This window comes from Mobula birostris, chromosome 31 (assembly GCF_030028105.1).
Source record: "Mobula birostris isolate sMobBir1 chromosome 31, sMobBir1.hap1, whole genome shotgun sequence".
NCBI lineage: Eukaryota > Metazoa > Chordata > Chondrichthyes > Myliobatiformes > Myliobatidae > Mobula > Mobula birostris.
The window spans coordinates 21,646,444-21,674,264 of record NC_092400.1 but is presented as its reverse complement, the minus strand read 5'-3'; the positions used below and the strand labels follow the sequence as shown (position 1 = coordinate 21,674,264).

General features: G+C 39.7%; 1 protein-coding gene across 1 annotated transcript; it reads left to right on the top strand.

Annotated features, from left to right (window-relative positions):
- The first annotated feature begins 245 nt into the window (after window positions 1-245).
- On the top strand, window positions 246-27,614 carry rnf215 (ring finger protein 215). The gene is made up of 10 exons (XM_072247667.1): window positions 246-570; window positions 12,165-12,299; window positions 14,796-14,867; window positions 15,140-15,225; window positions 17,458-17,512; window positions 18,689-18,793; window positions 19,478-19,597; window positions 20,507-20,644; window positions 22,391-22,493; window positions 24,571-27,614. Exons 1-10 carry the CDS (start codon window positions 283-285, stop codon window positions 24,591-24,593), a joined length of 1,125 nt encoding a protein of 374 aa, XP_072103768.1. The 5' UTR covers window positions 246-282; the 3' UTR covers window positions 24,594-27,614.
- Window positions 27,615-27,821: the final 207 nt, after the last annotated feature.

The window sequence follows — 27,821 nt, the reverse complement described above, 5'->3', positions numbered from 1 at the left end:
AAGGGTGTCCGTAATCCGGCAAAACGGTGACATCTTAATATTTATTCATTTGCGGGTCTCTGATTCCAACAAAAGACTAATTTGGCCTAAGGGGAGACTTTTACCTTCCTTGATCTCTCTAAAGCTCCCTTAACTCTAAGTAAAGAGACTGGCCCCGGGAACCCCAGGCTGGCTAGCGCCGTTGCTCTGGTAACGGGCGACCTCATCCGGTGTCAAGCGCCGGTGACCCGGAAGGCATTGTGCTTTGATGGGCAGGCGACGTGGGTTTGGGGCGGAGAGAAGATGGTGGTGGGCTGTTGGAAGCGGCACGGCTTTTATTTACTGTTCGCCGGCTGCTTCTTACGCTGGTGCGCGGTGGCAGCCGAGAAGGTGGCGTTGGTGGACGTCTTGCTGATGGATTCGCAGAGAGGCTGGTCCGCGGAGCTTGGCTTCAAGTCGGGCAGCAACTACCGCCTGCAGGGTACTGTGTTAGCCCTTGGCAGCGGGCCTGACAACCCCGGCCAAGGTAACAAGCGGCTGGGCGCCTTTCCCAAACATAACCAGGACAGCTTAGAAGGAAGCTTAATATTAGTAAGTGTTGCATTGCGTCCCTTTGTGGATGTCCGATGCATAAAATGTTAATGTAAATGCTCTCATCTTGGTGCCTGTCTGTATCCTCTGCCCTTTCTCTCTTCACCCAGTCCTCTGAAATCTGTAGTTTTATTGTGAGTTGGCTAACCTTATCCCTTCTTCTTAAAAAAAAATCCCAGAAGTCATCCCCACACCCTATATTAATACCTCACATCAAAAGTCATCTTATTAAAGCATTGTTGGCACATTGTTATCTGTTGCAATTTGTGGGTGCATCCCGGTCGCTGCATTGGGGGAGGGGGCGAATTGCTGTACTCGCCAACGAATCCTCATTGTTTGTCAAGTTGCTTTTGTGCAATACAGTAGTGAACGTAAGTCTTTCTTTCTATAACGGTAATGCAGTTGCTTAGAGTATTTTGATATGTCTTCGCCTTAGAGATCTTGTAAAATTTGTGTTTTGTTCTGATCACATTCGGAATACCCGAAGGAGCATCAGAGTGTTTACGTTAACAGACAAAGAAGCGTGGATTTTCTTCCTCCAGTAACTGCAATTTTTATTGTAGTCAGAGGATGTTCTTTATAAATTGAGGATTGTTTGTTTGTTTCATTGATTTTTGGAATATGCTGTCACTAACAGAGGCAGCCTTTATAGACCATCCTAATTGCTCACAGAATAATGGCGAGCTATCTTCTAGAGGTGGGTTGCAGGGGATTCGTTGCTACATCTACGACCAGTCTATTGAAGAAGATGGGGGTGAGGGGTCACTCCCTTCAACAAGCAATCAAGTCCTTGTCAAATGCAGCAGAAGAAAACAGCAATTGGATTTGGATTAAAAGGAAAGACAACAACTGGGCTGCAAGATGAAGACAGGAGGGTATGGAACTGAGGGGGGTGTATCTGGGACACCAGGTAGCACAGTTGAGCCTTCTGGAGACGTTGTGGGCTTATCAATGAAACGTCAAAGAAGGAGGGGGCCCACCTGATGACCCTGATGATGTACCCACCCTCCCTCCTTGTCACCACTCCAAGCCCACTGCCAACATCGAGAGTGCCGATTTACCATAGGGATTGAAACATCAAGTCCTAGTAGCTCTACTCTACTACTGAGGTGGACTCTGTGGCAGAAATTGACATAATATTTAGATTCAGTGATAATAAAGGAAGTGCCACATATTGCCAAGTTGGATCAGTGTGTCATGAAAGAGAACTTGCAGGTAGTGGAGTTTAGATGCCTTTGTCCTTCTGGGTAGACAGTTGGAACTGTTGTTGAAGAAGCCTTGGCAAGTTGCTGATTGTACATGTTGTGCTGGCTGTGGATGGAATACGAGTCAAATGGGTTACTTGTGTTGGAAAGGTGTTGGGTTTCTTAGACTGTTGTTGAGTTGAACTCCTCAAGGCAACTGAAGAATATTCTCTTTCATTTTTAATTTGTAGATGATGCATTGCTTTCCATAGAATATCTTGTTTCTGCTATGGTCAGCTAGCCACCTTTTCATGCAATTATTTGTTCGTTCATTATGTGTCATGTTGTATGACGTGGGTGATTGTGCTCTTTCCATGACCATGATTGTTCTTGGCAAATTTTTCTACAAAAGTGATTTGCCTTTGCTTCTTTACAAGACAAGTGACCCCAACCATTATCAATACTCTTCAGAGATTGCCTGCCTGGTGTCAGTAGTTGCATAACCAGGGCTTGTGATGTGCACCAGCTGCTCCTGTGACCATCCACCACCTGCTCCTATGGCTTCACGTGACCCTGATCGGAGGGCTGAGCAGGTGCTACACCTCGCCCGAGGGTGACCTGCAGGCCATCAGAGGGAAGGAGCACCTTACATCTCCTCTAACTGGAAAGGTCAGTTACAAGCCAAATTGAGGCAGCAAGGTCCAGGCCCCAGACCATAATGATTGGAGTGAACTCGATGTTTGGACGGAGAATTGAGCGCTGTGCCGCATTGGAAAGGTTGGTTACAGGCTGAATCGAGGTGGTGAGGTCCAGGCTCCAAAGCGTATGGAGGCTCTTGAACCTGATGTTTAGTCATCGATTTAGGCAAAAGGGTCAGGGTGTTGGGGCCCTGAGGCTAGGGGTGGGTCAGTTCAGATTGCTTCTCTGCGAGGCTTACTGGGCTCTACACTGAGCTATGGGACTCTTGCAGGCTTCATTTCAGAATGCTACTTGCTTGAGGTTTTTTCCCTCTGTACATTGGGTTTCTTTGTTTCGTGGCTGCCTGTTTGGAGATGAATCTCAAAGTTTTATAACTTCGATATTAAATGTATTTTGAACCTTGCTGGAGATGTATCTCCACACCACCACCCATGCTTAAATTATTAACCAGTGATAATTTCCAGGATGTTTCTGGGAAGTCCAGTCTTATTAAATTCAGAGGATGAGTGATTACATTTTTTTGTTGTTGCTGTTGAAATGGTCATTACACAGCAGTTGTGTGCCTTGAATGTTACCTAACACCCGTCTGTGCTCAAGCTCAAGTGGCTTCATATGTGGAATTAAATCTTCTTAAATCATTTGCAATTATTCTCACTTGTTGTATATGATGACAGATAAGTCTTTAATTAAGAAGCTTAAAATGATTGGGCATAGGACACTGCCTTGAGAAACTCGCGCAGCGATTCCCTGGGGCTCCAGCAGTCCTGTGCGTCTTATAAACCTGAGAAAGTCAGTAGATACTGGAAATCCAATGCAACACACGCAGAATACTGGAGGAAATAAATAATCAGTCGACGTTTTGGGCCCATCCTGAAGAACGGTCTCGGCCTGAAACGTTGACTGTTCATTCATTTCCATAGGTGCTGCCTGACCTGCTGAGTTCCTCCAGCATTTTGTGTGTGTTGCCCTGTACACCTTACTTGCTAATGAACAAATTATTTTCAAGCAGCAATTTACTGGAAAAAGATAGGTTTTGTCCTACCTATATTAGAATGTACTATATTGATGTAATATAATTTGATTCAAAAGATTTAAAATGTCCCGTGTACAAAGGGAAGAGTAGCCACTTTGCTGTTTTATGACCTTAGATGGAATTTGAAGTATTTTGTTTTCTGTAGAAATTCACCATAATTTCAAATTTTATCTTTTGCTTACAATGTAGGAGGCCATTTGGCCCATCAGGTCTGTGTTACCTTCTTGGCACAATCCCATTCTCCTACTGATTTCCCTGTAAACTATTCTATCAGACATGCCCAGTAAGACCCTCTCCCTCAGTTCTCCCAGACATATACACAAGGGGTCATTTTTGTCACAAGTTAAACTGGCATTCAGCATATTTTTGGAACATGGGGGCGGGGTGGGGGGAACCTTAAAGACGTAAGGAAAATACGCAACCTTCACATAAATGGCTTTTCTGTTCTGATCCTGGGGATTAATGTTTCCATACCAGGTTATGATGCAACCAGCTAGGATGCTCTCCACTACAGAAGTTTGTCGAAGTTTTATATGACATGCCAAATCCTTACGAAAGTGGAGGTGCTGTTGTGCCGTCTTTTTGATGACACTTGGGTGCTGGTCCCAGGACTAATCTTCTGATACGACAACACTAGGGAATTTAAAGATACTAACCCTCTCCACCTCCAATCCCCTAAAGAGACTGCAGGCTAAAAACGGGCACATTCGAAGCTACTTAGCCACATTACCGCCTATCTATAAGTTCAGCTGCTCAACCCTTTTCATCTTGCACAATGTAATTGCCTTTTATTTAAGGTTTTTGAACTGCATTTGCAACTCTGAAATAGAATATGAAATTCTATCATGTTGCTCATGAAGATTTTTAATCATGTGATTGCTAGTTGATCCAATCTCATTACACGTGTTACAAGCAAGAGAAAATCTGCAGATGCTGGAAATCCAAGCAACACACACACAAAATGCTGGAGGAACTCAGCAGGCCAGGCATCTGTTGTGGGGGGTGGAATTACAGTCAACGTTTCAACTGCCAAAGGATTTTGGCCCGAAACGTCAACTGTACTTTTTTCCATAGGTGCAGTCTGGCCTGCTGAGTTCCTCCAGCATTGTGTGTGTGTGTTCGTTGTACATGTTAAATTTATGTAAATTATATTTGTCATGTTTTTAATGTACTGCGCTGCTCTTCAAAAAGCTAATTTTCATTGCATTTATATTTGGGATATGTATGCTCATAGCTGGCCTGTGGCATCAGCACTGGACTTGGAGGTGAGTGACCTAAGGTTTGTCCGGCTCCTTGAAGGCTTTCCATCTGTGCTGGGTTGAGCGTTGAGCTAGCAACTCGGCCTTGTGGAAAAAAAACTGAGCAAAATGCTAAAGGCACAGAGAGACTCGTGATGAAAACTTTGAAGTTGAGATGTACAATAGACTGTTTCCTGTTGGCTCCGCAACATCAGTTGTAGATATGGGTTGATGTGAGTTTTCTGGTTACTGCAGTCCCATCATCTGTAGTCCCTTTTCTGTGCTGTTGTCTCCAACCTTGCAGACTTCATTAAAAAAAATTACTTCAACAATTAGGCCAGCCGTGATGATATTAATTTAATTTTAATTGCAAAGTAAGCTCTTATGAATTCAAAAACTTCTTGGGAGCCCTGCATCAATCTCCCACTGGGCTGTAGTGTCCTGATTTAATTGGCTTGTGGACTTTATTAGCCTGTGGGAAAACATGAATGTATTTTTTAATATAGTTTAATGGTTTATGATTAGATTATGAGAACACTCAGTCCTCGTTTATTGTCATTTAGAAATGCATGCATTAAAACATGATACAATGTTCCTCCAGAGTGATATCACAGAAAAACAGGACAAACCAAAAACTAACACTGACAGAACCACATAATTATAACATATAGTTACAGCAGTGCAAAACAATATTATAATTGATAAAGAACAGACCATGGGCACGGTAAAAAAAAAGTCTCAAAGTCCCGAGTCGATCGACTCCCCGATAGCAGGCGGCAAAGGGAGAAACTCCCTGCCATAAACCTCCAGGCACCGACAACTGCCGATGCATTGGAAGCAGCTGACCACAAACCTTCAATGCATAATGAGAAACTAACCCACCTTGACTGTCCATCAGACTTGTAATACTTCCATTGTGGTTAATTCATTGCAACTTGCTGATCTCAAATCAGTCAAAAGCCTGCACTTTTCGCCTGTATCTAGGACAGACTCTGTTGCCGGGGTTCCCAACCTGGGATTCGCAGACCCTTGCTTAATGGTATTGGTCCATGGCATAAAAAAGGTGGGAAGCCCTGCTCTGGTGTGTGTTCTGCAATATGTGCATTGTGTTTAAAAATGCTATGAGAATTTGATAGCACCTTAGGGCATTACTTCATCTGCCATTTCAGAAGAAAGCAATTAAAATTGGCTAGAAGCAGCTGCTTTGCGCCATGTAACTGCAAGGTTAATTAACCAGAGTATAACAGAATATGTTTGCTTGTTCTGATTTATCTAAAAGCAGGTCACAGGCTATCACTGTGCATCCTTTGGCTGATATATTGTAGGTCGGGTTTTGATTAAAGGACAGTTATTTTTATTCAGCCTTTGGAATAAAGACAGTGGATTCTGGTCAATTGGGACCAGTACATTTTGGCCCAATTAAGTGGCTGCCCCAATTAGCCGAAGTTTCATGGAAATAGTTAGAAAGGTATAAAAAAGGCAAACTGTCGTTTAATTGAGTAACAAAATATGCATTTAAATGAAATACTGAACAAATTAAAATATTACCGATATTATTATAGTACTATAAAACTGGCATGTGGGCACGTGGCCAAGTGGTTAAGGCATCCGACTAGCGATCTGAAGGTTGTGAGTTCGAGCCCCAGCCGAGGTGACGTGTTGTGTGTTATGTCCTTGAGCAAGGCACTTAATCACACAGTGCTCTGCGACGACGCTGGTGCCAAGCTGTATGGGTCCTAATGCCCTTCCCTTGGACAACATCGGTGGCGTGGAGAGGGGAGACTTGCAGCATGGGCAACTGCTGGTCTTCCTTACAACCTTGCCCAGGCCTGCACCCTGGAGAGTGAAGACTTTCCAGGCGCAGATCCATGGTCTCGCAAGACTAACGGATGCCTTTACTATAAAACTGGCATAAGCACTGGCCTGATGGGCCACAAGGCTCGTGACAGACTTTAAAATAAAAAATAAAACTATGTATTTGGGTTCCTAATAGTAATTGACAGAGGAATTCATTCAGTGTATACAGCCCTGTTCTTTTGATTGACTAAACAAACAAAATCAGTTCAGACCCCTAGTGCAGATGATGAACTACCTTCATACAATGCTTTCGACAACTACATATTGCAAATTTTTTATTTTCATTGTAACATTCAAGATGATTGTCAATACCTTCAGATTCTTTGTAGTCCCTAACTTGTTGAAGTAGTAAAATGGTATCATTTACTCTCATGGCTGTTCCCGGCATCTCCTGAGCAAAACGGTTCTGAATTGCCTTACTGCTTATTTCTCACCAACTATCAGTGACAAAAATTCACTGCTTTTGAACACAGATGTCGCTTTTTAAGAACTGTTTGCTCTAAGCACAGTTTAGTGTCGAGCAGCCACACAAATGCACACAACTAGTTGGAAAGTATTCAGCAAGTCTCCTGTCCCAATTAAGTGGCACAATGTCCCATATAAATGAAGGAAATCCTGGCTATTTTCTTGATTGGTTTTTGTTCTTTAAGAGTTGTCCCAAATAAGTGGCTGCCCCCATTAACCGTTGGCCCAACCAATTAAATGGCGAATCTGCAGGTATTTAAAAAAATGATTATGCAGAAGGCCATACTTACCACACAGGTTATCAAAACTATCAAATATGTTACCAGTGTACAAACCCTTAATGCGCATAAGACCGTTCAAACCCCATTGTCTAAAAGCTGAATCGAATGTGGAGGGAGGAAATAAATGGTTTTTATGAATGGGGCCCAAAACTGAAGCTGATATGAATTTATAGTGGCAGCGAAATTGATTAAAAATTTTGAGGGTGGAGAGCACGACTGGGTTAGATGTGAATTGAGAGGATTTCAATGGTAAGGAAGAATACACCAAAGCTGGGAGAGACGAGGAGTGGCAAGACCGTGACTCAAGCAGGCACCAGATTATATCTGGCCGGTGAAGCCAAAATAATACTTTTTGAATGTTCGATGCCCAGTAATAATGAATAAAGCTGGGAAGACCCACTCCACCTACGTCACGACCTCTTTGAAGAGTGTGCTTATTAACCCTTGGGACCTTATTTTTCCAAATAAAGGAGGTTATAGCTTGATCGACTGATTTAAAAAATAACTTAGATAAGAAAACTGGCAAACACTGAAACAAATAGAGAAATCTAGGAAGTATAGTCATTTTCACTGACTGAATTCTCCCAGCTATAGTAAGGGGTAAACTGCGCCATCTCTCGAAATCAGCCTTCATTTGGTTAACCTGAGGCCTGTAGTTAACTTCAAACAGAGATGTAAAAGAGCGAGTAATATGTATTCCTAGGTATACAAAACCATTTTGAGATAAAGGAAAGGGCAAGGATTCCTGTCGGATCTGTAGGGCCAAGTTATTAATGGGAAAGCATTTGCTTTTTTGAAAGTTCAGTTTATAGCCAGAGAAGGCTCCAAATTGACCTAGTAATGACACAATAGCAGGACTACTACCTACATGGTCGCTAACATAAAGTAAGAGGTCATCAGCATACAGGGAAACACAGTGTTCCATGTTCCCTATTCTAACACCTTGAAATAATGTAGTTGACTTAAGTGCAATAGAAAGATGCTCAATTGCAATTGCAAAAAGAAGAGGGGACAATGGCCTTGGTGAGTGCCATTTGTTAATGGGAAATAGGCAGATCGAAAATAATTTGTCTGTATATCTGCTAAAGGCGAGTGGTATAATAGCTTAGCCCAAACTATAAATATTCTGCCAAATCCAAATTTCTCCAAAACACTAAACAAGTATACCCATTCCACTCTATCAAATGCCTTCTCCGCGTCCAAGGAGATAACAACCTCTGGACTTGGAGAATCACTGGGTGAATAAACCACATCAGCCAGTCGACGGATATTAAAAAAAAGAATAGCGATTTTTAATAAAACCTGTTTGATCATCTGAAATTATCTTGGGAAGGGGATGTTCTAAACGACATGCAAGCACTTTAGCCAAAATTTTCACATCTACATTCAAAAGTGAGGTGAGGTGATATGATACACATTGAGTCGGGTCCTTGTCCTTTTTAAGAAGTAGTGAAATAGCTGCCTGTGAAAGAGAAGGGGGTGAGGAGCCGTTCTCCAAAGATTCCTGAAACACTTCTAGAAGGACCGGTATGAGCTTATCCTTAAATTTCTTATAAAATTCTATTGGATAACCATCAGGACCTGGGGACTTACCACTCTGCATAGCCATAATGGCATTATTAATCTCTTCCTGCCCAAGAGCCCAATCTAGGTTCTCCACTTCCTCTGGTTCAAGAGTTGGTATTTCCAAATTATCTAAAAAAGTTCCATATTTGTTTTATCTGAGGGGAACTCTGAGGCATACAGAGAGGAATAAAAAGTTGCAAAGATGTTGTTAATCTCTTTTGGATTGCTTGTCAAGTTCTGGTGCATGTCTCTTATCTGGGGAATAAGTCGTGATGCAGCTTGACATTTCAACTGATGAGCCATAAGCCGGCTCGCCTTGTCACCATATCCATAATAGAGGCCATGTGTCTTAAGAATTAATTGTTATGATAGGTTTGTAGATAGAAGATAAAACTTCGCTTGCAAATCAACCCAGCTTTTATATAATTCCACAGTGGGTGCCTCAGAGTATTTTCTATCCAGGTCCCAAATAGATTGCAATAACACTTGCATTTCCTTCCTACACTCTTTATTGGCATGTGAAGTATAAGATATTATTTGACCCCTCAAGTAAGCTTTTAAAGTTTCCCAAAGTAAGGAGTACGATACCGACTCAGTTTTGTTAGTGTCGAAGAATGTGTCAATGTTAGCCAATATATAACTACAAAATTTCTCATTAGAAAGCAAAAGGGGGTTAAGTCTCCACAGAGGCCGTTCTCTGACGTTTAAAGGAAAACATAGGTCCAGTTTCACGGGTGAGTGATCAGATATAACTATAGCTGTGTATTCAATTTGTCTAATCCTAGGTATCAAGGAGTTATCTATAAAGAAATAGTCTAGCCTGGAATAGGAGTGAACATGAGAGAAGAAAGAGAATTGCCTGACTGATGGATTCAAAAATCTCCAAGGATCCATATAACCATTTTGTTGCATAAACATCGAGAAGGCCTTTGCCATACCAGAAAATGTTCCCCTAGGGCAAGACCTATCAAGCAGTGGGTCAATAGCACAGTTCAAATCTCTGGAAAAGATTAGCTTATGTGTATTCAGGTTAGGTATTAATGACAAAACCTTATTTGCAAATTGGACATCGTCCCAATTAGGAGCATAAACATTTACCAAAATAACAGGTATCTGAAAGAGAGAGCCAGAGACTATAATAAAGCGACCATTAGGGTCACTGATTACATCAGATGGTGTGAACTGCATTCTTTTGGTGATTAATATTGCCACCCCACTGGACCTACTATTAAATCTGGAATGAAAAACCTGACTAATCCATGCTTTACGAAGTCTATTATGGTCCTCCACTCTTAAATGTGTCTCTTGTAGAAATAGTATATCTGCTTTTAATTGTTTCAGATGAGAGAAAACTTTAGCTCTTTTAACCGAGCCATTGAGCCCCTTTACATTCCAAGAAATAAACCTCACAGGGTGGCCTCCATCAGCAGCACTCACGTTAACCATATCAAAAGGCACACAGGGCCTACAATCCAAAACAGTGCGAGGGCATAAGTTGCACACAATAATGCACAATGAAAAGAAAGTCTGATCAATCTGTAACACACAAAAGAATAAACTGCCATGGTAATCCCCCTAAACACTCCCCCCACCCCTTTACGCAAACAAAAAAACCCAATTAACCCCCGAAACCTAGATCTACCTCCCCAATTGAGGATGATCGCAGGCAGTACCCAACAAAAAACTTCCAAGGTGTTCCCCATACAACCCAACTTTCAATCTAATCTAGGGTGGCTCCCCTCCTTGACATTTATCCTATCACTTATACTACTTTTAATATAACATATAGGCTAAAGATGACACAGGTCAAGCTAAGCATTAAAAACAAAAAAAAAACACTAGGCAACTTAAACGCCGGAGATACAAATCCCAAATATTTACATTTTGCTGGTTGAAAGTTTTCGTTAATCAGTTTCGGCAGCATAGCAGTTCGACCCGATCGCGTTCCACAAATTAAACTGGAAAAAATGAACAAAGAAGTGGATTGTGAAAATTAACAGTTTGCTTCGGCATGAGGCCCCTTCAATGCTGCATAAATAACCTAAAAAAAAAGTCATTGCTCTTCTCGTTCTTCCACTCCCCAGCACGAATGGTAAAACTCTTTGGCCACCTCTGGTGTATGGAAATAATGCTTTTCACCTTCATGCACGACCCGGATCCGGCTGGGCAGGATACAAGAGGCTAAACCTGACCCCTTTCCCGTAAAGCAGGGATTTCACCTCCCTGAAAGCTGCTCGTTTTCTCCCCAGCTCCGCACTAAAATCTTCATAAAAAAACACGCGGTGTCCGCGGAAATACAGCTCCTGCTTCCGTCTATTGATGATGCGTTGCTTATCTTGAAAGAAGTGAAAGCAAACCAGGAACGTTCTTGGTCTCGTTTGCTTGGCTCCAGAGACACCGGATGGTTTACGTCCGACTCGGTGAGCACGCGAAAGTACGAGAGGCCTTGGGAAAAAATCTGTCCCCAGCACTTCGTCAAAAAACTCAGTCGTAAATTTAACAGGGTCCGAACCTTCCAAGTTTTCAGGAATGCCGACCACTCTCAAATTGGATCTCCGCGACCGATTTTCGAGGTCATCTAGCTTTCCCTTCAGAAATGCGTTTTCGCTCTGCAACGCTGCAATGGCGGCTTCGGCGCTCACCAGTCGGTCACTGTAATCATTCAGGCCGTCTTCAACCTCACGAATGCATTTGTCGTGTGACTCGTAAGCAGACATAATTTGTTCCATGGTAGCAGTCACTGGTGATAAAGCATCTTCAAGTTCTCTTTTTAGGGCAGAATGCACTGCTTGCGTCATGTCAGAAATAAGTACTAAATGGAGCCTCTCCAAGTCATCGGGTAGCGCAGGTCCGGGTCCAGGTCCAGCAGCATGCACCGGTGCCATTACTGTAACATCCGCCTTCTTGCTCGAGGCTTTGCTATCTTTTTCCCCAGTTTTACTTCGAAGGTACATTCTACTTGCCATTTCAATGTCCAGCTATGCCCGCGTTGTTCACAATGGTAAATATTCAGTTATCTCAAGCATACGGCAAAGATAAACAGGTAGACTTTCAGTAAAAATCGGGAGCCACACTCACACACACCAACTCACTCCATTCTCGACCCCGGAAGTCCTGAATCATGTCTTTTATTGTACTAGAATAATATTGAGCATGTATGGTGAAGTATTATTGCATTTCAAATTTCTTAAAGCATTATTTTAATACAATTTTCCCCAGCTTTCAGATTTTTTTTTTGGTAAATAAAGCGGAGGTTATTGGTTATTTTAAGGTTAAAGATGAGCCATTGGATATCCAGCCAAACAAGGGAGAGAAATGGATTGGAGTTGTTTCTGTTGATGAAGACCAGGTTGAAAAAAAAGGAAGTAGCAAACAGGAATCATTTGCTGCTGCAGTTATCAGTAAGGCAAGTATCACAATGTGTTTTTAATTTTGAAATAAGCTTGCTAAACCCTATTTTGTAATTCATAAGTGCAGAGTGGTATACTATGTAGAAATTAACCCTCTGGACTTTCATACTTATATAAATACTGTTCTGAACTCCGTTTCGGGCTGAAACCCTTGGCAGGACTGGAGAAAAAATCTGAGGAATAGATTTAAAAGGTTGGGAGAGGGAAACACCAGGTGATAGGTGAAACTTGGAGGGGGAGGGATGAAGCAAAGAGCTGGGAAATTGATTGGCGAAAGAGATAGAAGGCAATGGAAGAAAGTAAAAGGGAGGAGGAGCACCAGGGGGAGGTGATGGGTGGGCAAGGAGACAAGACGAGAGAGGGAAAAGGGGATGGGAAATGGTGGTGGGGGCATTACCAGAAATTAGAGAGATCGATGTTCATGCCATCAGTTTGGGGGCTACTTAAACAGAATATAAAGTGTTGTTCTTCCAACCTAAGTGTAGCCTCATCACAGTGGAGGAGGCCATAGATGGACATATGGGAATGGGATGTGGAACTAAAATGGGTGGCCACTGGGAGATTCCACTTGTAGATAATTGCACTTGTGTTCCTCCTTGCCTTTTAGCTTTAATTTATATGTTGTAAGAAATCAGTCATACAGCCTAATTCTAAGATAATTTCATTACAAACGTTATTCTGTATCAAAAAAACTGTCATAAGTTACAAGATTCAATAGTTATCATATACTTTAACAAGTGACCCTTTTAAAGTGCAATAATTAGAAATAAGGTACAAACACTTCAAAAAGACAATATTTGCATTAATTAGCAATTTTATTTTAGGAACTCGTTTCAGGGTGCAGTTTCATCCATAGGTTTGGAGAACTGTCTAATTATGTCTTTTGTGTATGGATGGAGTTTACCATCATAGTTTTGACTGTGACATCTCTAAAATACAGTTGAAACTAATAGAAGACTATAAATCAGTATTGTTGGTGCAAGACAGTTATTAACTCTCATTAAACAAAATTATCTGTTATTTGGACTATATTTCCATGAGTTATTTTCCCATTCTGTTCAATTTTCTCACTTAAAGACAACATTTGAGGATCTTGGCAAATCCTGTATCATATGTGGGAATTTGGATGCCATTTAAAAATGGGTGTTCTTATGTTATTAGCTCTGTAAATGTTTGTATTTCAATACTGCATTCATATTTGGCATGGAATATGACAGGAAAGTTACTGGAGAAGATTCTTTGGGATAAAGTATACCAGCATCTGGAAAAGTGTGAATTTATTAGGAATAGTCAGTATGCCTTTGTATTGGGGTGGTGATGTCTTACAAACGTGATAGCTTTGAGAAGCTGACGAGGATGCTTGTGAGGATAAGGCAGTGGCTATTGTATATATGGACTTTAGATTATAGTAGACTGATCCAGAACATTACAACACATGGGATCGAAGCAGGTTTGGTAGATTGGATTAAAAAATTGACTTGGCCTTAGAAGACAGAGTGTAGTAATGGAGAGATGTTAGTCTGACTTGGGGTCTTTGATCAGTGATATGTAACAGGGACAACTTTTATTTGTGAGATAGAAATGATTTGGTCAAAAATACAGCTGAGCTGATTAGTAAGTTTGCAGACAACACAAAAAAATTGTTAAGTGTTGTGGATAGTGAGGAAGGTTGTCAGGAAACAACAGGGTATAGATCATTTGGAAATACGGGAAGATAAATGGCAGATGGAGTTTAATCTTAGCTAGTGTGGAGTGCTCTACTTTGGGAGATCTCATTTAATGTGAAGTATGCAGTAAGTGGCAAGGGCTGTTAGGATCATTGATGTAGAGGGGGATCTTCGGGTGCACATCCATAGCTCCTTGCAAGTGGGAATACCAGTAGATAGGGTGGTAGAGAAGACATACAGCTTATTTTCCTTCATTGTTGTGGGGCATTGATTATTAAAAAATTGTTATGTTGCACCCTGGTTGGGCCACACGTGGAGTATTGTGCGAATTTCTGATCACTACGTTCCAGAAGGATGTGGAGGCTTTGGAGAGAGTGCAGAAGAGGTACACCAGGATGTTGGCTAGCTTAGGGAGCAAAGGTAAAAGTTGGACAAACTTATCAATGTTGAATTGATAAGCTGTAAACACAACTTTGCCCCTGCAGAGATTTTTAATGGCATAACGTTGCATAAATGGTTAAGGACATAGGTCTGTTATTTTAAGTTTTCCTAAGATTGAATTTGCGTCTTTGATCATTTATTATTAGCTTGTATATTAATCCCAATTCTTGTTCAGCGGGTTATATTCGTCACTGAATCCTTACCTGAACTTCAAATTTGAAGAATAGTAGAATCAAAGAATCAGCAGATCTTTCCAGTTAAATATATATTACAGCAAAGCCTAGAGATTGTTAATCTGATGTTTTATAGATGTGCATTTTGTCAGACTTGATGCTAAAATGTGCTTTCTAATAGTTGAAGTAAAAGGTGACTTTTTTGTTGCAGATGAAGAGAGCCCTTGTTTTGGGAGCATCAGCTCTGTTTATTTTGGTTTTAAATCAAAACACCTTCACTGAGGTAACTTTTTTAGTTACACAGATTTTATTCACAGTGATCTCCATATTCCAGTTGAATTGTCTAATTATGCAGTTATTTAGTTTTGCACTTATTTGCTTTAGTGTTACATGATAAATCCAGAAACAAATAGCAATTCAGCCTTAATTTTAAGAAGAGTGTAAGAAGATGCAGCAATTTTCTAATCAGATGGTAGTTGTGAAATGTTCTGAAATTTGTGTATTTCATGATGCATGTTGTTACCATAATGAGAGATTTTAAAAATTCTTATTAAGATGGACATCTCTCAAGTGCTTTCGAAACCTGTGGTTGTAATGCAAAGCTCTGAAAATGTAACCAAACTTCTGGGAGCCTTATTGAGGTGAGCCAATACATGATGGTGTTCAGTTGTATTAAGTGAATCTCATTTACATTTAGCATTGTGGTCAAGTCTGCAATATTTTCATATTATGCTAGGAAATATTTTTTCCAAATAAGTCCGTTTATTTAAGTACAAGATAACTCCAAGACACTTTTTCTAATTTTTAAGTCATTATATAGTTCATCTTATGACTTGCATCTTGAAAAGTTAACACATTAATACCCACATTTTGCTTAATGGTATGTTTTTTTTTTACTGGTACAGTGCTACTATCTTCCCCCTTTCTCACTTCACTGGTGCAATGACTGTATCCCACAATCAACGCCTTACTAAGTTCATCTAGGAAGTAATGAGGATGGCTGAAAGAATACAGTGGATTGCAGTTAATTGGGACACAGTAGGACCCATTTTGGCCCAATTAAGCAACTGCCCCTATTAGCTGAAGTTCCATGGAAATAGTTAAAAAGGTATATATAAAAAAAAGACAAACTATCATTTAACTGAATAACAAATTATGCATTTAAATTAAATATGGAAGAAACTGTAATACTATCAATAATACTACAGTACAATAAAACTTAGTTTCTAGCAGTTATTGATGAAAAAAATTCATTCAGTGTATGCAGCCATGTGTGTAAATGAACAAAATCATTGCGACACCTAGTGGGACCGCCTTCATACAATGCTTTTGACGACTGGATCCTCCAATTCAAGATGCTTGTTGATACCCTCAAATTCTTTGTAGTTTGTAACTTGTTGAAATGTAAAATCGTTTCATTTTCACTCACAGCTGTCTCTGGCATCTCCAATTCTGAATGCTTGAAACCACAGTAAGCAAAAGAGTTCTGAATTAGCTTTCTGCTTATTTCATGCCAACTGTCAGTGACAAAAATCACTGCTTTTTGAACACAAACACATTCAACTGACAATATTTAAAAACTGTTCGCTCAAAGCATTGTGTAGTGTCTAGCAGCCACACAAGTGCATGTGACTGGCTTTAGAAACTGTTTGGCAACAGTCTCATGTCCCAATTAAGTGGCATAATGTTCCAAATATATGAAGGATATCCCGCTATTTATTTAATTTTGATTCTTTAAGAATTGTTCCAAATAAGCTGTTGCCCAAATTAACTGACAGCCCAATTAACTGGAATCCACTGTGTTGTCTTTTCTCGTAATCTCAAATACTGCCCTGGGATAAATTTTCTTGTTGGTTAAATTGAAATAGGGAATAAAAATTTGCTTGAGGAAATTTATGTGAGGAGAAAAATAACTAAATATGAACTGTGAAAGAAGCAACAAATTTTGTCAGTTTTTGTCATGGGTTCGCATTATAAGTCTTCTCGGAACGCAACCCCTCTGTACCACGGTGTACAGTACAAAGGAAGAAAACGTGTTCTAGTCCTGTCTGCTCTGAATAGAGAAACAGGAAGTATTAGTTCATCGATGAGTTTCTGTATGGGTAATCCTGAAAATTTAGCACTTAAGTCAAAACCTTTGAGTCGTTACATATTCTCCAAACAGCAGAAGAATTTTGATTTTTATAGCAGTGTCAACCCACATCTCAACCTACAAATACTAATTTTGCTTTTGAGATCTGTCATATTTCAAGAGTATCAATGGGTTATGAAATTACTGCTTTAAAGTTGGGAGTTCACTATTGCATTATTGAAGATGTACAGTTAAGTCAAGTTTATTGTTATTTAACTATATACATGTATATAACTATATAATGTATATAAAAACCTTTCTCTGAATCGGTGTAAAGCACAGTGGTGGATATAACACACGCTAACTTATGGAGTTAAGGATAAAATCAGCAGATGAATCAGACATGAATAACAAGCTAAAGTGCATTAATGTTAAATATCGCAAGGAATGGAACAAATTAACCAGTGACAAAATACGATGCGGCAGGGAGTTCAGAAGCCTAATAGTCTGGGGGAAGAAAGTGTTCCCCATCCTGACCATTCTTGTTTTTATGCATCGGAGTCTCCTGCCTGGTGGTAGAAAGTCAAAGAGGATGCTGGATGGATGGGAGGGATCCTTAGTAATATTAAGGATATTCAGTAGAATTCTTGCTGCTCTTTAATGATGCAGCAGATATCTTAACAGGAGGTTAGGGCAAATTATGCTGAGCATAATGTCCTAATTTTTATGTAAATGAACTATGATCATAAATAAATATTAAGCATACAAAAAGTGTTTTTCATTCTTTTTTTTCCAATTGCAGTGGTCTTCGTGCATCTGCTAAAATAACTTTTAAAAGCATAATTCAGAATGATCTGGTATGTTAATTTATTTCATTTAGAGATAGCAGTTTAATTCCTGAATAATTTTAAAATGATTGTACCTATTTATTTTTATTTGTGTCATGAATTTATCTAAGTTGTTGCAAGTGCCTTCAGATGAAATGTCTTCAGTTCTGTATTTTTATCAAATTACTATCTCCTCTGCACAAGACAGTGAATTCTAATGCTTCTGTATACTGTCTTCTCCTGACAGGTTTTCATTATCGTCATGGAATTAATTACCCATTTGTCTTGTACTTTCCTTTTTGCTTTCCAAATTTTTCACTCGCCCGAATGCCCTCTGTAAAATATATTTACAGCCTGGATGCTGCTCCAAACGTAATTCAAAGGAAATTCATCCCAAAGGAGCGGTTTCCTCTTTCCTCTGTACAAGGGCCAGCTTCTGCCACATCAATTTTTCTGCTTGTTTAGCACAACATCCTTTTTCCTATCTCTGTTATTAGTTTTCACATGGAAAATGATGACTGGATCCGCCCCCTTCCACTCCATGTTCCTCTCCTGCCCTGAAATGCCCTTAAACCTAGCACGGGGCTATCTTCTTGCCTCGTACTCCTGGTTACGGAAACCTATGTCTATCCATCTCAATAGACATATATACTAGATTCCTTTCTACTGCTGAGTAGTCCACGTACCACTTATTGTTCTCTGTGGATCAAGGTGGTTTTCATTAACTGCCATGGAGTACGTTTGCAACACATAAGTTGCCCTGCTGTATATGTCTTAATTTAGTTATTTAATTATTTTAATGTAAAGCTACACCATTGCCTTTGGCTCAAGGTCCACATTCTGTCAACAGTGCATTCTGTAGCCAAACGTGAAATGCACCAAACCTGAATTTGATCACGACCAGTGTTGCTGAGTTCTCCTCACAAGCGTGGAGACTGGTTTGCCTCTGCTACTAAGGAGGCAGTGAACACCTAGTAATCCCACTAAATGTAACCTCAATGATTTGGAAATGCATATTTCTCCTGAAGCTGAAGAACTCCCTCCCATTTGCAACAGAATGTACCTTAGCCAGAGGACTGCAACAAACCACTGAGCGGTTCACCTTTAACTCTGAGGAGCAGTTATAAGTGGACAATAAACTTTGGCTTTGTTGAGATGCCTGTCAGGTAAAGTGGTTTTAATAATCATCTTTCTCATCACTATCAGGGAGTAACATTAACACTGTGGTCAACCTGTGGGCGTTCACGAGGTGGACTTTACGGGGAATGGCAAGGAGTTATTTGTACAGGAGAGAACAGCTCTCAGGTTCAGGTAAGGAATAGAATAATATCCTTGCAGACTTGCTTGAAGAAGATACTCATTTCTGGTGTAGCACCCATTTCAGTAAAAAGTAAGAAAAACCAAGAGACTGTGTGAGATTATAGTGCTGTCAAACAACATAAAGATTGGCTCTATTCGTCACATATACATCAAAACGTGCAGTGAAATGTGGTGCTTGCTTCAGCAACCAACACAATCCAAGGATGTGCTGGGGGCAGCTTATAAGTGTTACCGTGCTTCAGGTGCTAACATAGCATGCCCACACCTTACTAACCCTAACCCGTGTGCCTTTGGGATGTGGGAGGGATCTGGAGAGAACCTGTAAACTCCTTATAGACAGTGGCAGAACTGAAGCTGGGTTGGTGGCGCTGTAATAGCGTAGTGCTCACCATGTCGCTATTAGTAATCATTTCTGAATTATTATTTGTGTGGATTATAGATCTCTCATCACTAGTCCACTGCATTGGTTGATGAGGTGTTCAGTAAGAAGCCAAAATATTTCAAACAAATAACTTAAAATTGAGAATAACTTAATAAAATGAAATAGAAGCTGACTCACAAGGTGATAAGTGAGAAACTTAATGCATTCCAATCAAACAAAATATATTGTTAAACTATAATTAACTATGTTGTCCCATTTGTGGTTTGAGAAATGCATTTCATTTTCCTTTGCAGAAATATCTACATCAGCTGTGGAACACTGTCCTGTTGGTGGGTTTAATCTTGTGTACTGGAGTTATTGTGCAGGCCCAGTGGCAATATAGACACTATGAGTCAAGCGCTGAAGATTTGGAGGTTTGTGTTGCATCCCTGTGTAAACAGAGTAAGCTGTGCTTAAAGATGCAATTATGTGAATGGATCTTATAATAAATTTTTTTTAATTTTTGAGTCGGAGAAAATGGGACTTTAAATATGTTCAGAAATATAAAGATGAGGAGCTGTGTTTAGTACTTGGCGATTTTGTGGAGTTTATTTGAAGTAATATTAATGGGCTTTAAGGAATTAATCTGGCCTGTCAATCACTTTTCGTACACCAAATTTTTCTCACAGCTTCCTGCAGTTCTGATTGAGCTGAAGGCCTGTCTGTCATTGCCATAGCCAACCTACGAAACAGAGTTGGCAGCAAGCAGCCACCTGATCTAGAGGTCCTGTTCCTGACTGCCTTGATGGTTATTTTGCTATCTCGTTGCCATAAAAGGCCTTTGCACTGTTTTGATCTCTGATATTCAAATAGATAAAAGTAATTAAAACACAAACTATTGAAAGAAATTTACATTTACTTAATAATTAAAGTTTAAAATCAAAACCAACACATGCCCAGACTTAGCTTTACAGTCAAGGTTGATGAACCCATTCAAATGAATGGTTTAATGCCATATTAACCATGCCTGGTGTAATGTTGAGGAGCCAGATGCGAAGTACTTCCTACACATTTGTAATCAAAGTCTTCTGTCAGTGCAGAGTCAGGGAGTGATGAAGGAGGTCAAGTGTGCTAATATGACCTCCAGCTTGTCTCTAATCTCCATGTAATAATGTACAGGTATGGAAGTTAGAGATCCGTTAACGTAAGAAACGATCCTTGCTTGTAGTTCTCTGCTGAAGTAAAGGAGAGGATAAATACTTTTCAGGCCAATGAAATCTGCTTTACAATTTAACTAAATACTATTAACAAGAATAATGATTTCTCTGTTCAAATATTTATAGATGAGCTTGAAGCAACAAATATTAAAGCAGTTATCAGCACTGAAAACAAGGAAATATTTTCCAAACAAAAGACAGAAAACACAGTCACAAGAACATGAGAATTGTGCAGTGTGCTTGGAAGAATTCCATAAAAATCAGGTGTGTTTCATGTTGTGATTATAAGGACACAATTGAAATGTTAACTTCTCTTTCACATTTTTAGATTTTTAATTTGGTTACATTTTGCTGTTGAGCATCACAATGGGTTAATAGCTCAGTGACTTTAAATTGAGAGTTAAAACAGTAGCTGTGGTTTAATAGTAACCTGTGAAGTCAACAATGGCCTTGTATTGTGAAACCAACATACACAGTAGAGTTAAATATAGAAATGTTGATGTTTCTGGCAGTGATCTGCTACTCCTTAGGAGATAGGAGTCGGTTCCTACTAGTATTTTCAGTTGTAAGTTCTAGGAATCAAATGAATTGATGAGAATTAGAAATATAATACAAATAATTCTCACTGTAAGGCATTATGAAAATGCTATTCTTGTATGTAGTATGAGTGTTACTAATTCATAATAATCGATTGACAGCCCCTTTTTAATTATCTGTGTGTGGAAATACTTCCCTCAGATCAATATTGTAAGATTGATATTTTAAGTTATTTCAACTTTTGCCTTAATCTCCTGTATGTTTCGGTTTTCTCACTATAAGATATTATTTGTCGTCTATAAGCATTCTTCACTGCATAAACATAAGATTCTGCAAATACTGGAAATCTTGAGCAACATGCACAACACAGTGGAGGAACTCGGCACGTCAGGCAGCTTCTGCGGCGGGGAATAAACAGTCACCGTTTCAGGTCCTTCAGGATTGGAAAGGAAGGGGCAAGAAGCCTGATAAGAAGGTGGGGGAAAGGGAGTACAAGCTGGTGGGTGGTAGATGAAAGATGGGTGGTTGGGGCGGGGGGGAATGAAGTAAAAAGCTGGGAGGTGATGGGTGAAAGACATGAAGGGTTAAAAAAAAGAGGAATTTGATAGGAGAGGACAGTGGACCATGGAAGAAAGGGTTACCAGAGGAAGGTGGTGGGCAGGTAAGAAGAAAAGAGCTGAGAGGGAAACCAGAATGGGGGAAGGAAAAAGAGAGAAGGGAAGGGGGTGAAATTAGCAGAAGCTTCATGCCATCTGGTTGGAACCTACCCAGATGGAAGATGAGGTATTGCTCCTCCAGCCTGAGAGTGCCCTCATTGCGGCAGTAGCGGAGGTCAGGGATCGACATGTTGGAAAGGGATTGGGAAGTCGAGTTAAAATGAGTAGCTACCAGGAAATCCCATCTTTTGTTGCAGATGGAGCAAAGGTGAATTCTTCAAGTGATTTCTTCAATTGTTAATTTGCTGTGAGTGTTCAATGTGATTGGCTTCTCAAACTGGGGAATGGAGATCTCCTTGATCTAAATGTTAGAAAAGGGGAAGTCCTTGGTACAGAGAATGAAAGCTATTTGTGAAAAGTTTTCTTCAAGATCAGCAATGAGTGCTTCTAACAGCAAAATCCTGGACATTGGTTTCTGGTTGAACCTTCAGACCACTATGAAAATCTGATTTTTCTGTTGAAATATCAAAAATCTCTGAAATTTTCAAATTATTGTGTGTCTTTATTTGATATTCACACCATGTAAGTCTTCTGTATATCTTTTTATTCTTTATGATTTGGCTTCGCTTAACTGGATATGGTTATGGTACAAGCTAATAATGTAATTAAGCCAGACTACGATGTTTGAGGGTTATTTAGTAAATTTATTGAGCATAAGTTAATTGATTAAAATTATTGTTAGAAGAAAATTAAGAATGTTTGATTCAGCTTTTTTATTCAAAAGAGTAAAAGGAGTTTGATTTTTTTTTATTTCTAGTGTTTGCGAGTACTACCTTGTCTACATGAGTTTCACAGGGACTGTGTTGATCCTTGGTTGCTACTTCAACAGACTTGCCCCCTGTGTAAGCGAAATGTACTAGGTAAGTGTCCTTCATTTGTACAAAGGTTATCAAACTAATATTAATAAAGTAGTTGAGAGGAATGTGTTGGATTGTAGGTGGCCAAGGTAATTCAATTTAAGGCAACTTCTGAAAAGGACTGTGTGACTCCTGGTTTCTGAATAATGGTTACGGGATACAGTGACACATACAAAATGCTGGAGGAACTCAGCAGGCTAGGCAGCATCTGTGGAAAAGTACACAGTTGATGTTCAGGCCAGGCCCAAAATATTGACTGTACTCTTTTCCTGGGCTGCTGAGTTTCTCCAGCATTTTGTGTGCGTTGCTTTGGATTTCCAGCATCTGTGGATTTTTTCTTGATTGTGATGGGATGCAGTGACTTATTTCCCTTGCCTCTTTACTAATAATGCAGACTTAAAATTCACCATACCATTTGTAGGATCGGCTGTCAATGAACAAAGCAATACCATGACATATTACATCAATAGTAGAAACCATTATTAGCTAAGAAGTCAAACAAGTAGGTGATTTTCTTCCAAAAACTCTTATTGTTACTGCTCTCTGGTGGGCAGAAGAAAATTTTTTTAAAAAATAGGTTGAAGCAGCACAGACAAAATGCTGGAGGAATTCAGCAGGTCAGGCAGCACCTATGGAAATGAATGAACAGTTCAACATTTGGACTGAGGCCCTTTTTCAGGACTGGAAAGAAAGGGGAAGATGACAGAGTGAAAAGGTGGAGGGAAGGGACAGAGGATAACTGGAAAGTGTGTATGAAAGTTAAAGGGCTGGAGAGGAAGGAATCTGATGGGAGAGGAGAGTGGATCTAAGGAGGAGGGACCCAAGGGGGAGATGAGAAAAGGTGAGAGGCCAGAGAAGGGAATAGAAGGAGGAGGAAGGTATTCTTTTTAACCAGAGGGAGAAATTGATATTCTTGCCAGCTGGTTGGAGGCTACACGGACAGAATATAAGGTGTTGCTACTCCACCCTGAGGGTGACCTGACCTCATCATGGCACAAGAGGTGGTCGTGGGCCAACCAACGTGTTGGAACGGGAATGGGAATCGGCATTAAAATGTTTGGCCACTGGGAAGTTCTGCTTTTGGTGGATGGAGTGGAGGCCCTTGACAAAGTGGTCCCCCAATTTATGATGGGAACTAATACTAAAAAAGCTGGCTGGTGGTGTAGTACATCCGCACCGGACTTTGAGGCAAATGGTCCTGGTTCAAATCTGACTGGCTCCTTGCACATTTTCCATCTGTGCGGGGTTGAGCGTTGACTTACAACTTGGCCTCGTAAAAAAAAAAGAAGAGACAAATGCTAAGGAAATGCCATGGTGCTGCACAGTGCGCCACATGGCACGGAAAGGAATATGTATAATTTTTTAAATGGGTTCATTGATCTGACTTTTCCTGTAACTGACAGAAAAAGTCAGTTGCTAGTTTGACGCTCAACTTCACACGGATGGAAAGCGTGCAAGGAACCGGCCAGATTTGAACCCGGGACCATTTGCCCGGAAGTCTGGTGCTGATGGTACTAGGCTACTGGCCAGCTTTTTTAGTATTAGTTCCAAGCATAAATTGGGGGACCACTTCGTTGAACACCTCCACTCCATCCACCAAAGTGGAACTCACCAGTGGCCAAACATTTTAATTTTGACAAGTGTTTAGAAAATTCTGGGGTCTTGTTTCATTTGTTAAAGATACAGGTGCTAAATTTGCAATGAAATTGCTTCTCTTTGGCTCATTGGTAGCTGGGAATAAGTTACTGAATTCTACAGAATAGCAACATCCCAGACTTGGTCTACATGCCTTATGGAATATTGGGATTATTGCAGGGAGCCATGGCATTTCTGAGTTAATACTGTATTAGGTGCCTGTTCTGTCTTTTTACTATACAAAATGTACAAAATGACCAAGAACAGTGCCATTTCTCCTTTGAAATTTGCCGTCCTGCATTCTCTTGAGATCTGTACACAGAAGAATTTAATTTATGGTCATACGTCTATCTGAAGTCCTGCAATGTTACAGTATTCAGCAAAGTTCTGGAATAAGGAAAAGTTCACAAAATTAACCTTTACCTGTTGTCTTTTTTTTAACAAGGTGATCCATATGGGAACAGCTGACTTTATTCTTCATTTGAAGAGAAGGAAAAGCAGGAAACTACCTTGACTCCATTCCTGTAAACAATTTGAAACCTTTTATATTGCACTTTATTTGTATAATTCTGCACAACCAATTAAATTTGGGGAATTAAGTGAACATTTGAGCTTAAAATTCAGAGCAAGATATTCTCCGTAATCGTGTTTGTAATTCTAAGTTTATTGACTTGCACAAACATGATGTGAAGTATACCAGCTATAATAAATCTGTGATGCAAAGTTGACCTGTTTTGGAATTATTCAGGAAGAGCTAGTTAGTGTGTACTTTTGTGACTCGTGGTTAAAATTTTAGAGCACTGTAAATATATTCAATGTTCACACTAAAAGTAGAGATGCTCATTCTACCCTTTATATCGTGTATGCATTCTTTATAGCTAATTTTGTATTGCAAAAATGCACTGAAATTTATTTGGTGTGTGTTGATAAACCATCAGTGGCTACTGTTGGAGAAGAATATAACCATCTGTCTAAATCCTTACAGACAGATGATGGACACATCTGCATCTGGAGCATTAAAACCTCTGAAAGCTGTTATTAGTTTTTAGTAATTTGAGAACCGGGCTTGTGGTTTAATAGTTGCTGTACCCAAGAGTTAATTCTGAACAATTAGTTTAGTATCCCCCTAAGAAGATTGTATGTTATTATTTGCAATCTTCAAAAATAACATCAAGTTACTGAGAAGCTTGTAGTTCACCATCCAACCCTCTAAAATTTACAGTACAATTGGTAAAGAACTTGTTAACTGATCTTCCTCATGACAACTTACTGTTGTAAACTGATCAGGCACTTGTAGAGTTAACTACACGACCACTGTGATCTGGATTTTAAAAAAAATAGAGGCTCACCTGAAGAAGTTGTTCTGAGGTTTCTTTAGCAGATGATAAAATAGAATTGGTGGAGCATTCCATATCTGACCAATTATTTTTCAGAAAGGGTTAAAAACATTCAATAATAGTTGAAAGCATTTATTTTGACAAGAAAGTACAAATTCCCAAAGTATGCATTTTGCATTGTAACACATTCTTAAATTTTGTGAGCGGAGGCATTAACAAGTTGACGATTGTGATAACAAAACGTTATATTTTCTTGTTGTTACCTGAAAAGTACCTGAACTCAAACATTTAGTGTGCCTCAATATGTATTTTCCTTCCGGTTCCCCATTTTCTGTCATCTTCTGCCACTGATTCTCCACATTTTTGGAATGCTTTATATTTTGTGGTAACCTACCCTCAAACAGACATTAAATGAAGTGAGCAGATCAGAGAAGAATGTCTTAAAAGTAATTCTTTAGAACTCAAATATGGTTTAGATAATTTAAACAGTTGCATTTCAAATATTATTTAAAATTCTAAAGGACTTTGATAACGTAGCAAAGGAAAGGAATGCAGAATTTCAATGTAAAGTGAGACTACAAACGAGCACAAGAATTGATTGTGGATTTAATTTAAAAATACCATAGATATCTGTAATTTGAGTTTTTTAAAAAGTAATAAATGCAAACTATTCTGTTCATTAAATGGAATGATTCTCTAAAATTATACTCACATCCCATTTACCTTGCTTTTCAAATATTTACCCACTTCTCAATGAAGTAACCAATTGTGCATAACTTGGCACTTGCTTTTGAGCTCATCATCTGCAGGTTGTTCCTAACAGTTTTGTGATGCCATAGCTAGATAAAAACACTAGATAGAAATGTTAGTGGATGAAGGTCAGGCAGCAGATCCTGGCCTCTGCTCCCTGCATCACCCCGAAGGCCTTCTGACAGCTTGTGCTGTCTTTCCATTCTTTCTAATCACTTTTAAAATGCATTTGATTAACGGCACACAGTAGTGCAGCAGTTAGTGCTGTTGCCTTGTGGTTCCAGAGACCTGTCTTTTCACCATAAACTTGATTCCATTTCTGGAGTTTGCATGTTCTCCTGCAAAGATATGCTGGATGGTAAATAATTGGCTACAATTGCCCCTATTATGGTGACATGTCACGGTTTATGTAGATAGTTGTCTGATCATCAGTGCAAACATGACGGGCCAGAGAGGGCTTGCTTCCATACTATTTGGTTCTGTGATATTAACATAAATGAATTAAAGAAGAAGAAAATCGCAAAATACTTGTCCTTTTCCACCCAGGTTGGAGATTCCATTTGGTTGAATGAGCTTGTGCAGATATGTCAGTTGTGGATATCGTGAAGCTGAAACTTACTTTCTGCCCATTACCCTGCTGGTGTTTAGGGCAGCAATGAAGGTCCTCTATTTCTGTCTGTCCATACCATAAAATTTTCTTTTTTCACCCGACAGGGTTGTTGGCCCTGAGCTGATCTCCCCCCCCCCCCCCCCCGCGCAAAACCTGGAGGACTGGTGGACCACTCTTTGTCTGGCCTTCACCCTTTGACCTGTTTGGCATGGGTGACCCTACCGAGAGCTAAAGCACAAGGCCCTGACTCCAGCCAACAGAGCTGTCCGGGTCATTGAGGCACACAAGCCTCCAAACCATATGACAAGGTTGTGGTCCTCTTGGAGGATGAAGCTGAAAGGCCAGATAAAAATCTGCCCCACCCCTTAGCTTAGCATCTTACAGAATCTACAGTGACATTTTGCTGAGGCCATGTGTACAAGAGGTCTGATACGCCAGTAGAAATAAGCAAAGCATTAACAGGTCATCTATAGATCGGTTAGCTCAACATTAGTGCATTCCAGACATTGTATTTGCCATCTGTAGCTTTTGATCTTGTTTGTACTTTGTGCATGAAAATAAATCCGTAGATTTTGTGATTTTCTTTGCCAGGTTTAGGAAAAGCCAGTCGAACAAATGTTTGATTATTCACCCTGAAAATGTTTCATAATTTTACCAAGTTCTGTCAGATCTTTATGAGCAGTTGGTAATTTTTGTACCTTTCTCTGTGTATTTCATTTCTGTTATTGCTCTGCTGACTATTTGTGTTTACTTTCTTCATATCTTTAATATTACTTAAATTAATACGTCCCATGAAGCTTAAAATAAAGTTTCAAATGTATCTTTTTATTTGTTGTTATTATACATAGATATAGAGGGAATCAATTATTTTCTTTACCTTTAATTTCCAAGCTTCTTTGAGCTAACTGAATTCTTTTTATTTCTGGGATACAGCAACAAGCTAAAAGAGCAATGTTCTGAATTAGGATCTCTGTTCAAATACATGTTACTTAATGAAAC

What these genes read in the sequence shown, in the direction of transcription:
- rnf215 (XM_072247667.1), top strand. Translation starts at nt 283, where the DNA reads ATGGTGGTGGGCTGTTGGAAGCGGCACGGCTTTTATTTACTGTTCGCC. An exon ending in CTGCTGCAGTTATCAGTAAG is followed by an intron (nt 12,300 to 14,795) that starts GCAAGTATCACA and finishes TTTTTGTTGCAG; the next exon opens with ATGAAGAGAGCCCTTGTTTT. An exon ending in AAGAATTCCATAAAAATCAG is followed by an intron (nt 20,645 to 22,390) that starts GTGTGTTTCATG and finishes TTTTATTTCTAG; the next exon opens with TGTTTGCGAGTACTACCTTG.